At 35.0% G+C, this 13,437-nt stretch overlaps 1 protein-coding gene across 1 annotated transcript; it reads left to right on the top strand.

Annotated features, from left to right (window-relative positions):
* Positions 1–963: 963 nt before the first annotated feature.
* Positions 964–9,598, top strand: LOC135201349 (forkhead box protein S1-like). The gene is made up of 4 exons (XM_064230193.1): positions 964–1,501; positions 4,470–4,593; positions 6,396–6,462; positions 8,377–9,598. Exons 1-4 carry the CDS (start codon positions 1,318–1,320, stop codon positions 9,271–9,273), a joined length of 1,272 nt encoding a protein of 423 aa, XP_064086263.1. The 5' UTR covers positions 964–1,317; the 3' UTR covers positions 9,274–9,598.
* Positions 9,599–13,437: the final 3,839 nt, after the last annotated feature.

Here is a 13,437-nt window from a genome sequence, read left to right as displayed (position 1 = left end):
TAGCCAGGGAGTAACAACGCCGTCTTCTCGGAGACCTAAATTCATATCGGATCAGCCAACCATCATCTGCCTTTTCTTAAGCAAGTTAAGTTTTAACTCAAAACACCTCTAATCGCTCTATACAAATTACCCTTAGCGTGTTACATTTTCACAGAGAGAGAGAGAGAGAGAGAGAGTTATATTTGTTAGTCTAATGTTTACAAGAATGCATTACAAATGCTTATTATTAATCAATAAACAAATTACACACAAATTGTAAATATGTTTGAATAGCTCTTCTCTCTCAGACAAACTGTAAATGTCTGAATAGCCCTCTCTCTCTCTCTCTCTCTCTCTCTCTCTCTCTCTCTCTCTCTCTCTAAGATGTATAATGACAAGTGTTTTTCTCTTAGCTTTATCTTGTGTTTATTATAAAACTGACGAAAACGAGAGAGAGAGAGAGAGAGAGAGAGAGAGAGAGAGAGAGAGAGAGAGTCATAAAAGCAGAACTATAAATAAGTTTCACTTGATGAATCAGATGTGTACTGACGTCGAATCTCATAATGACAATATGAAATTGCTCGACAATAATTCATTTACCCATTAATTTATAATGGGCTCAGTTTTCTTTCATATTAGTTCCTCTTATTTATCTCGTTCATTAGATAGGTAGCTGGGTAAAAGCAAGCAAAAGAGGCAAAATTTAACTTTGTAAAAAAGAATATGTTGCATTGATTTAAACTGCTCTATTTTTCATTACTTCGATACATGGAGAGTGCCAGGTTCTGACGAGGTGATTTCCACTTGGTAGGTCGGTAGGGAGGAACAAGGGGTGAGGGGGTGTAAAGTTTGGACTGACGGGCGGGGGCGATAGGGGGTGAACTCGGTGGGGTGAGGGGAGGGGTGTCATACTCTGTAGGTGGGCGGATGGCCGTGGGTGAGAGTGTGTGAGAAAACAAACAAAAGACGGCGGTGGTGGTCCTGGGGCGGTACCCTTCAGTGGAGCAAATGTTTGGCCTACCATTGTAAACAATAACATCAGACAAAACTCAAACAAACTTACTGGAGCCTTTAAATAAGATGTCGCTCTCTGGTACACGCTCAGTTGCTTTTCATTTGTCGTAGGCGGAAGTCGTCGCTGACGGGTTGAAGTCCGACCTATAGAGGAGGTCCGTCCGGCGCCCACGCTTCTCCCCCAGCCGGAGTCTTCGCGTCTCGGGTCCGTTCCCAGCGTCTTCGGAGGACACTCGTCAGACCAGAGAGAGAGAGAGAGAAAGAGGGTCGATCGTCCAGAATCCCCCGACTGGAGTCCATCCATACCTTTCCAGAAAGCTTCCGATGAATTCGCTGTCGCCAACCAGTCTCTACCACAACTTGCCTCTTTCTCCCTTTTATCCGCCTTCCTTCTACTTCTCCCATCTCCTCTCCGCCGCTTCTCTTCCCTCGTCTTATCCCCCTTCCATCCCCGCCTCCATCTTGTTCCCCCCATGCGGTCTCGGCGCCTCGACTCCAGAGTCTGAAGGTGAGGGTTTCAGGTCATGTGTTTTCGATATAATACTCTATTTTATTCATCAAGTTAATTTATCGGCGGCGTTCTCCTTTATTTTACTGATTTTACCTAAAGGTGTTAACACCTTAGAGTCTATGTTTATACCCACAAATGCAGTCAGAATGTCCTTTGTTATTATTTCTGTGGAATAAAATAAAAAAAAATTAAGGAAAAAAACCTTTCGAATAAATACAGTAAAATCCGGAATGAAATGACCGAAGAGATTCATCATCCCAGGTTTTGATTCGAACCCAGGAGGGGGAGTTATGCAACTGATATTACCGCTTAGCCCATTACACATTTATTATTACTATTAGATTTCGAAAACGCAGAAAAATATACAGAAATTACCAAGTCAAATGTAAACATTATAAAACTAACAAAATAAATCACAGTCACTTATGCAAACTAGCGTTAAACGAATTACAAACTGCGTGACGATGTGAACAGACGTATGGCACGGCTATTTGTTTTATGTGCAATGGATAAATTGATTTAAATGATTTTCAGGTACAGTGCCTTAATTTACGTGTAAGAAAATCTTAGTTATGTTTATAGCAACACTGCATTGAAAATATTATCAATAGACTGTGGATATAAGTATGTGTATATATATAATATATATATATATATATTATATATATATATATATATATATATATATATAGTATTGTATGTATATATACATATATAATATATAAAATATACATATATATACAATATATATTATATATCTACTATACATATTATATATACATGCAGGTGCAACTGGATGTAGGCTATGTAGAGTACGCACGGTATGCGCTGTATAAAGCTGCATGGAATTTCAAGTGATTAACATTTTTTATTGGTGGTACACTGTATGTTAAAAAAAAAATTCAAAACGAGAATAGCAGACTTATGAGAAGTCACACATTCATCTGGTGACATTTTTACCGTCAGACCTAACAACAAGCCGTGGGAAGATGTCAAGTGTCGGCTCGTCTCTCTCTCTCTCTCTCTCATCTCTCTCTCTCTCTCTCTCTCTTCCCAAGAGCTCAATTACATTCATACGAATATATATATATATATATATATATATATATATATATATACTATATATATATATATATATATATATATATACGTATATATGTGTTTTTATATATATACTATATGTATATACACACACACACATAATATATTATCTTATATATATATATATATATATATATATATATATATATATATATATATATACGTATATGTGTGTTTTATATATATAAATATATGTATACACACACACACACACACATACACACACACATATAATGATATATATATCATTTATTTATATATACATATATATATATATGTATATATATTATATGTATATATAAATATGTATGTATTATTTAGAGAGAGAGAGAGAGTGAGAGAGAGAGAGATACCCTATGCCTATGATGTGATGAAACTATGGCAATTGTATTCCTCTGATTAAAGAGTGCATGCTGGACAAATGAAATAATAGTTAAAATACAATAATGACAGTCAATCGCTCCTTGGTAACAATCTTCCGTTTCATAGAGCGTGTTTTAAAAATACCTTATTGATTCCAAACAAAACTGTACATAAGCACAAAATTATTCAAGTTCACGAAAGTGCTGCCGAGTCCAGACGATGACATCATGTTTCTCATAAGGGGGGACTAATCTATAATAAACTTTAGAAAAAATAGTGTTGTGTTCAGCATTATAAATACCACAAGGTTAACATTCTTGTGAAGGCAGTGGAAACATAGTAAATGAAATTATCACTTCGGGATCACCCTTTGTATTTTTTGTAAGAATAATGCCTAACGATTATTACAGAATTCAGAATCTCAGCACCATTCCAGAAATATTTACATCTTTCAAGGAAATTCCAAATAACACTTAGGGTAGGGTGACAGGGATATTCAGGGTAACTTGGAAGTATTCAGGGGCGGGGGTCAAAGCCATCCCCACCTCCAGGTCACGCCACGGGTCTTTAAGTTAGGTTAGGAAAGTCAGGTGTGGTTAAGTCAGGAAAGGTTAGGAATTCTCACACCTACCCTTATCTCCCTACTCTGCATCCAGTCCTAAAATTATAAATCCAGTATACGAATCATTGATGGAAAACCGCTTATAAAACGGAAACTAATATCAAAGTTAAGAGACAATGAATATCCCATGTGCAAAGTGTAAAATATAGGCCTAAGAATTTAGAAGACAATGTTGCTCTTTTCATACGATATCGCCGCGCCCATCGAGTCGGAACGCCTCGTTATCGCGCCTTGCCAACCTAACGGTCAACTTCACGTCCCATTCTATACAAGTAGATTGCTAAGGTACGATATGAAACTTTCAAACTTGGTGACTGCGGTTATAACCTTTATTATAATTTTGTTATCTCTACAGAATCCGACTCGATAGCCGCGGCGATATCGTATGAAAAGAGCAACATTGTCTTCTAAATTCTTAGGCCTATATTTTGCACTTTGCCTGTGGGATATTCATTGTCTCTTAACTTTCATATTAGTTTCCGTTTTATAAGCGGTTTTCCATATATATATACGTATATATATATATATATATATATATATATATATATATATATATATATATGCAATATTATACACCGTATTGTGCTTCTAAGTAATCAGTAGAAGGATCCACGGTAATATTCTTGTTTATCCAGACGAAATATATTTGTAAATATTTCCGCAAATATATTCGTCGGATAAACAAGAACATTACTGTGGATCCTTCTACTGATGCATATATATATATATATATATATATATATATATATATATATATATATATATATATATATATATACACACACACACACAATATATATAAATACATGTATGCAATATATATATACATATTTACATATGTATATCTTCTAATTACTTATTTATCTATTTGTTTTACAGCTCAGCAAAAACCTCCCTTTTCGTACATAGCGCTCATTGCAATGGCCATCCGAAGCGCTCCTGAGCAGAAGGTGACGCTGGCAGGGATCTACAGGTTCATTATGGACAGGTTCCCTTATTACAGGTAAGCAAGGTACATAGGTCTTATGTCATTCTTTCTGTTATCATGTTGTTTTGTTTATTTTAATATTGGATTGTTATTATTATTAATTATTATTATTATTATTATTATTATATGATTATTATTATTATTTTATTATTATTATTATTATTATTATTATTATTATTATTATTATTATTTTAGAATATTCGGTGCAGCACTTCTCGCCAAAGCTAGGTCCTATTTTATTCTTTCTGTTATTATTCTTATTGTTTATTTTAATTTGATCATTCTTGATGATATTATTATATTACTATCATTATATTATTTTTAGTTATTATTATTACATTATTATCATTATTATTATTTATTATTATTATTATTATTATTATTATTATTATTATTTGCTGGAAGAAGACCTTCATTAATACAGGTTTTATTGAAAATAATGGCTATTTCAGCCGCGTTTATTTTACATAGAAGTTTCTCTATTCTTCAGTAATAAGAAGAATAGAGAAACGTTATACAAACTAAACGCGGCTGAAATGGCCATTATTTTCAATAAAACCTTTATTATTATTATTATTATTATTATTATTATTATTATTATTATTATTATTATTATTATTATTATTATTATTATTATATTATTATTATTATTATTATTATACAAAGTATTCGGTGCAGAACTTCTCGCCAAAGCTAGTAAAAGAATTTTTAGCTAATTGTCATAATTTCTTTATCGTAATTATTAAGTTCATTACATATTCTCAAAAGAAATGAATGTCCTCTTCATTACTAAAGTTCGGCTAATAATCTTTTTATTTAAAGCACTTGAGTTAGCCACCCGTCAACATTCCAAAAGATTACCATAATTTATTAAGAAACGCGCAAAGGCAATAATGTCTATATTATTGATTTTAACCCTTCACATAAATATTGACGTCATTATTTTCATCAAACTATTGCTGGTTAATTTGGTGTCCTGATGATGGCACACGCAGTTTAATGGCCGATGGGACGGCCAGGGTTCTATCTAGAGTTCTAGATATTGGGGACGGAGTTCTAGGCATAAGGGACGGAGTTCTAGACACTGGGGACGGCCAACCTAATATCCATTTCTTGGCCAGGCGCGTTGAAAAAAAAAATGAAAAGCAAGACCTTTTAGACCTACTTCTAAAAGGGGAATTGATCGTAAGATACCTGCATGTATAGCAATGAAGGATGCCTCGTTTATTTCTTCTTGTTTCGTGATGCCTTATCCCTCACCGACGAAAAATTATGTTTGGGAACTATTTATCAAGAAAAGCGAATACTATTTGAACGCTTACTATGTCGTTAACGTTTACACTCTAACTGTTGGGTGTCATCGCCTCCACAGACGTTCATAAACGAATTTCATTATAATAGTAAGAATGGGACATGCGAACTCACGCGCGCGTACAGACACATACACACAGGTAGGTATATATAGTATATTCATATGTATAGGTATATATATATATATATATATATATTATATATATATATATATATATATATATATCTATTATACGTACATACATATAGATAATATACATAAACATGCATATAGATCATATATTTAACATATATTATATATATATATATATATATATATAGATATATATATATAATATATATATATATATATAGTGATGAGTGTGTGTATTTTACACGCGTGAATGTTTGTGTGTGCGCGCGCACTTGCTTGCTTGCATATAACCTTGCCTTGCATGAATCATACAAAAACGTCAGAAAGTTACTAGTTAATGTTTTCTGCTGATTTTTCTGGCGTTATCTTTCAGGCACAATCGCCAAGGATGGCAGAACAGCATCCGGCATAACCTGTCTCTCAACGACTGCTTCATCAAGGTTAGTTTATCTATTTGTTAGTTTATCAGCTCATCAGGCTTATCGTTTTATTCACCTGTTCAATCGTGTATCTTTTTATGGGCGTTTGAAAATTAGTAAAATATCATTGTCTTGAGGTATGACTACCTTTATGTTAGTAAGGGTCTAAGTTAACTGCTCGAGTTGAAGAAAAAGTCTTACCTTTTTCTCTCCCTCTCTTTCTCACATTCTCATAAAGTCTAAATCTGTAATCGATTAAATAGAATATACTGGAGTACCTGTTTTTCTCATTTTATTTATGCGGCTGAAATTAAAATTGCGAAAAATATTTAGACTTGTCAATACATTCACTGCAGGAATTTTTTGGGAGAACGGGGCTCTTATTATCGATAACGTTTTAAAGCGTTCTTAGTAGACGACTGTGGTCAGTTAGAACAAAAAAAAGAACGTTGAAAAAAAAAGAGCGAAAATGCAACTGATTTGTGTGCGATTTTTGCTTCTTATAGCAACGGAAGAACAGACCCAAAGTAATGATTTCTCACGAATGCTAACTTAAAAAGAAAACAAAAATCCCAAGATAATAACACAGCAGACAATAATATTTAAAAAATAATTTGTAATTTTTAAGAAGATTCTTTGCCTATAAAGTGTACTCATGTAAAAATAATTACAATTCAGGTTTTCGCCTTCCGCCATTTGGGAGGCTGGAAGTGTGACCTATTAACTGCCTTATTGTAATGTCGATTTAATGTCAGCAGTGAAAATTCTTTACCCAACCTTTTATGTTTTGGTCCTTTTTTTATATTATCGGTGGTAAATGAACTCCTTTGCCTTTTGAATCCTGAAGACTGAAAGGCCACAGCTTGTTTTCATCCATTTTGTCTAAAATTTTTGAATTGAAATTTATAACACTTTAACAACAATGCTCTAGACCCAGCTCTTTTTATATGAGCCGGTTTAGAGATATTTTTATATTCAGCATCGTTTATAACAGTAAGAGTAGTATTGTTGTTACTGTTCATTTGCTTAATTACCCTTAATTCACAACTGAAGCTTAAACAGAAAGCAGTGCCGTATCTTACAAGGAAACATTAATTCAATGAAGTTTAACTATAAAGGTGAATTCCCACCAGTTACCCTCTCTAAACGAACTTGGGATCTTATTCTTATAAATATTCTTTATTAAAAAATATGTAGTGTTTTTGTACTTTGCAAGGTTGGTTGAATAACTGACATGCAACTAGAAGTCTCAACGTTCTCAAGAAAAATGATAAAGATACGTCAGTTATAAATTTCATACGAAAACACATTTTTTTCTTAAAGGATAAAATTGAGTGAAAGGATCTTAATTGCTCTACTATAATTAAAATTTACGACTTTCTTTGGAAGCTTAAATTTCAAGTCAGTGGACCCTGTGAACTTGTTCCATGTGAACAGGTTTCATCTGCTGAACAACAACAATAATAATAATAATAATAATAATAATAATAATAATAATAATAATAATAATAATGAACTAAGGAACTTCCATAGCGAGGCTTTATATTGATAATTCAAAGCCACAGTAGTGTTAAAAATATATTTTTGCTGTACAATGTTTAAGATTACTAGGGAGAGACTTCAGACACTGCTCTGTATCCCTCTTCAGTCGTAAAAATATACTTTTAACACTACTGTGGCTTTTAATTGTCAATAATAATAATAATAATAAAAATAATAATATAACAAAAATAATAATAATAACAATAATAATTGATAAGGAGATTACATAGGAATTAGAGTAAAAATTCAAACAGATGACTTTAAGATACTTAGATGAGTAAGTCTTGGACTGAGAGGTTAAGAAAATGGGCGAGTTTACGCTAACCTACTTACAAACATATGCAAATTTCTTTTTTAAAACAATCAAGACAATGCTTTTTTCTTTGTCGTCAGGTCCCAAGAGAAAAAGGCCGGCCCGGTAAAGGAAGTTACTGGGCCCTCGACCCAACATGTTCGGACATGTTCGAAAACGGGAATTACAGAAGGCGGAAGCGACGCCCCAGACAACCGTCGCATCCTCCGGAGTCGTCCAGAGAACCACTGCCGAGGCTAGGCAGAACCTCCATCCCAAAGAAGGAGGAGGAGGAGGAGGACGCGGAGATGGAGTCTGCAGACAGGATAATCAACTCGTTAGGCCCCCAGTTCGAATCCCGTGACATTCGCGCACATAATCCGGTCCTCTTGGGATACCCAAAGCAATACGGCGGTCATTCACACTTGCAGGAATTGGAAAACATTTCCAAATACTCAGGTCAACGGGACTACCTCCGGAATAGCACATCGCCCACGGAAAATCAAAAGTCAGGCTTGAGAGCACACAGTGGTGGCACTGCTGACGACAACAGCCTAAATCCAGTGGCGTTCATCAAAGATTTAAGCAACAGGAGTCTGTCTGTAGAAAGCAGTTCCCTTTTAAACAGAACAGCCAAACTGGACAGACCAGGCGACAGGTTTGTAAACCCTTGGTCCTTTCTACACTGCTTCCCAAAGTTTCTGCCGACCAAAGAGGAGACGACAATGGAGAATCCTTCTGCAAAATATCGTAAACCAGAATCGAGTCCAGCACCTTCCAGCTTACAGATTCCTGGAATACCAAAAGCCTCAGACATCGTCGTGCCTAAGTACAAAGGAGCAGAATGGCCGACAGGAATGGAGGCGGGCCATCAGGAACAGAATCAGGAATCAGATTCCAGTTTAGATCGAGTGAGACAGCACCTCAATAGTCCTCTCGACGTCCCATGTTCAGCAGAAAGAGGCAAAAGTTTTCTGATAGAAAACCTGATTAGCTGATTCGATGTTTAAAAACACATTCTTGGAAACCGATGATTAATAAATGTTAGCTTCAGTGTTAGAAAAGGGCCACTTTGTGGAATTTGTTGAAAAGAGTTTAAGATTGTCAACTGGAAGTTGTAGTACATTCCGAGCCAAGGTCCACTTTCGATATTGTAAAACAGGTCAAATATGTGCCTTTTGATAAAATCTGAAAGATTTCTGTAGTTCTGTATAATGTCAGCTTTGTGTTTTTCGATGAAGAGGTCGCCAAAATAAAAATTTAGAGGAGAAGACTATATTTTGCATATGTAGTTTACTGGATTTATAGTAATTTATTAAAACATATCATTTGCACCTGATTTTTACTTCAGACATGTGCCATCAAAAATTCTTCCTAGCTATCTTAATCCCCTCGTATACACTATACATAACTCTCTCTCTCTCTCTCTCTCTCTCTCTCTCTCTCTCTCTCTCTCTCTCTCTCTCTCTCTCTCCTAGATAATGCAGTCAGTAAATTTCCTGAATCTAGCTTATATTTTATAGAGTGAAGCTACCTAGATAGCTTCCTGCATACTGCTATAGACATTTACACTATTTTCTCTATTCAGTGCGTTGCCCAAACATGGTAAAGAACCCTTTAAATCTAGGTTAACTCTAATGTTTCTACTATGACGGATAGGTAATCATATTTATGGCTCTTTATTTTTCTTGATAGGTGTGAGAGCGGGAAAGCTTCTCAAAACGTTATGTGGTAAACTATACTCCGTTTTTTTCCATCTGTCCACCCGCCTGTGGTGTTTTTGTATGGTAACACTGCGTCCCGGGCTTTAGATAGTTACATTCAGCTTACATTCAACAATTATAATAATATCCTATTTCGAATATTAACGGTGTAATTCGCATACAGTAAATTATCAAAACGCTTTTCAGTTGCAAATGTACACCCAGATATCCTTTTATTTACCTAAAACTTACACATAGCGTAACTATCTAAAGCCCGGGACGCAGTGTTACCATAAGCAAACACCACAGGCGGGTGGACAGATGGAAAAAAACAGAGTATAGTAGGGAATTACAAAACTTCCCTGATTATTAAGGCGAAAACTTAAACAATTGTGGTCTTTGAAGTGTGTAATATTAATTTTTTTATCGTTTGTTACTACTGTTTTTCTTCTTAAACATTTATTCAGACAGAAAATATCAAGAAAAAAGAATGGCTATTTTTTTTCGCTTAATTCTCGGGCGTAGAAGATAGTGAAGAATTAAAAATACTCATGAGTTGTCGCGTAGCGTATATCATTCATATTCCTTTCATCAAATTTCTTGAAAATTATCTCAAGTTTAAAACCTGAGAACACCTACTTATTCATTTCGGCGAAGATGGAAACTTCGTGACGTTTACGTAACAACTAATATGAGTCTTTGATCGACTTCTTCCATGAGATCCAAATTTATGTAAAGGAGTGTATGAAACAATGATTTACTTCAGGGCTGGTGAATCTTAAGTAAAAATTTAAAAAAAAAAATCAACATCCGTTATAAAATGAAATACTAACTACGATCATGGATCGATTGGTAAGGATTTCAAATAAAAAAATGGAAAGTTGTTCCTTACAAATAAGCAAAGTTTTAGCGAAGGTTAATGAGAAGAAGAAAAAGGAAAAGTCGTCAGAATAGAGGCAGATTAGGGTCCGTCCACACTAGTAAAACATGTCTTACACACACGTAGGAAACTTATCGCACACACATCACAAAAAAAAGAAAAAAAAAAAAAACTGCTTCATGCAATTATTCATCATTAACCCAAGATTCGCTCTACTTTTTCAATCTGTATGTGATATGTATTCGATAAGTTTCCGACGTGTGTTTTTGGCATTTTCACTGTAGTGTGGATGCAACCTCACCTTTGAAGTATACTAAAGGGTCGCATCCTTTAAAATCCAAAGTCATTATTTCTGTACGTAGTAACTGATGACCTATCGTTCACTCTGGTTACGTTCGTAATGATTTGTCCAAGTTAATTTCCATCAGTAAAACGATTTTTGCAACAAGAGAACTTTTGACCACCATAAGATGTATTCCCTTGATTCTGGGTCAATTTTGTCTGTGCTAAATGACTTCGATCTCCCTCGAGCTTCAAACAATTACTCAGGACACAAACATCATCTCGGCTCCCTGTGAGGAAGCTGCGCTAAGTCCAAACGTCATCATTACTGGATGCCATGCTTATAAAACATCAGCCTTTCTGGGCAGAAATCTACGTGACTCGTTGGAAAAGATAGACTCTCTCTCTCTCTCTCTCTCTCTCTCTCTCTCTCTCTCTCTCTCTCTCTCTCTCTCTCTCTCTCTCTCCTGAAATATGGTGTCTCTATCTTCATTGTCACATGAAGGTGAATAAACTAATCGCTTTTAAGAGTGCAAAATTACACACACGACATATTAACCATACAAAATGAAAGCATCTTTAAATTTAGATCTGATCTACCAAAAGCATGTACTCAAAAGAAAAATAACCCTTATAATTTGTATGCAACTACTTTTACGTACGTTCATATGTAAACATATTATAAGACGGTCAGTATCCTGACTATAATTCATATACGGCAGGGGGTGTAAAGATATCCATATCGCTATTTCGGACAGCTTTGTCCATAGCTTATTTTTTCTCAAACTGCAACAGGGAACTTAACATCGTATCATACATTTGATTCAAACAATGCAACTTTCAAACACTTCTCATTAAGTAATGTGGAATCCCTGTAAATGATCCAAGACCATTATTAAGCCATTATTATTACAAGTATAAAATCAGATACATTTTTTCAAAGCTACTTCACCACTTTAGAAGAACATTCTAAAAGAAAATTAAGATATTAGCCTATGTCATCTGATTTCATCCTTTTCATTGGTGGAAGGGCGTTTCCTCCTAACAGCAAAATTTGATTGACTTAATGTTAAAAGTAATTTTTATCAGAATCGAAAAATTGTAACGCCCATATGGTACCTGGTACGAGACAATACCTAAGCCCCGAAATGCACAATAAATAATAATAATAATAATAATAATAATAATAATAATAATAATAATAATAATAATAATAATAATAATAATAATAATAAAAGATAAAAAATAGGGTCCATATAATGCTGAAAATGCCAGACAACTATAATACCCGAAGGATACCTATAAGGTACGTATGTTACAGGCAGACAGAGAAACCAGGCATTTCATGAACTGCCTGAAATTTCAGTCAGATAGCGAAGCGCACTTAAGGACGTTTGATCCTCCAGGGGCTAGTACTAAACATGGTGTGATCAAATGTCCCTAAGCACTTTTCGCTATCTACCTGAAATTTCAGGCAGTTCGCGAAATGCCTGGTTTCGCTATCTGCCTGAAACATATAGTAGACCCAACGTCAAATCAAATCTATTCAGATGTGGTAAATTTTGTTTGTTTGTTTGTATGGTGCTTTTACGTTGCATGGAACCAGTGGTTATTCAGCAACGGGACCAACGGCTTTACGTGACTTCCGAACCACGTCGAGAGTGAACTTCTATCACCAGAAATACACATCTCTCACTCCTCAATGGAATGGCGGAGAATCGAACCCGCGACCACCGAGGTGGCACGCTAATATACCAACCACGCCGCTGAGGCGCTTCAGATGTGATAAAATTCATGATAATGAATTTTTCTGGTAAGTGACAACTTATTACTATTTACAAACGACCATCAGAACATAATAGTTGTGGCAATGACTCGTCTACTGTCAAACGCTCTAAGTAGCCTAGAAAAACAAAACATCATATTATGATGTTTTGGTTTTCTAGGCTACTGATGTTAATTTGTCCGATATCAAAATTACTGTATATCATTCTCCTAGTATCTTTCCAAATAATTCATAACCTCGATTTTAGGCGACATGAAAATCCTCGTTATGCAAATAATTTTTCAACGAGCCAAGCAGCTTTTGAAGAGGAAATCGTGAAATATCTCAAGATTTTGAATAACAGAATTATAAACGTTCCAAACAAAATAAATTGTGAGGCAGCTGAAATCTCGTCATTTCCCTTGGAATTTGGCTTCGTTCATCTTCCTTTCTCTTGTCACTTTTCCATCGTACCGGTTCGTCAAAAATTGCGGGAAAATTTGCATCGAATTTATGCACACGTCGCAACAAC

Source organism: Macrobrachium nipponense, chromosome 28 (assembly GCF_015104395.2).
Source record: "Macrobrachium nipponense isolate FS-2020 chromosome 28, ASM1510439v2, whole genome shotgun sequence".
In the NCBI taxonomy this organism is placed as follows: Eukaryota; Metazoa; Arthropoda; class Malacostraca; order Decapoda; family Palaemonidae; genus Macrobrachium; species Macrobrachium nipponense.
The sequence above is the reverse complement of the archived record's forward strand: the minus strand, read 5'-3'. Positions and strand labels throughout refer to the sequence as shown.

Excerpts from the sequence above, each read along its gene's own strand:
- LOC135201349 (XM_064230193.1), top strand. The coding sequence starts at position 1,318 with ATGAATTCGCTGTCGCCAACCAGTCTCTACCACAACTTGCCTCTTTCT. Across the intron at positions 1,502-4,469 it reads CTCGACTCCAGAGTCTGAAG|CTCAGCAAAAACCTCCCTTT; the intron begins GTGAGGGTTTCA and ends TTTGTTTTACAG. Across the intron at positions 6,463-8,376 it reads TCAACGACTGCTTCATCAAG|GTCCCAAGAGAAAAAGGCCG; the intron begins GTTAGTTTATCT and ends CTTTGTCGTCAG.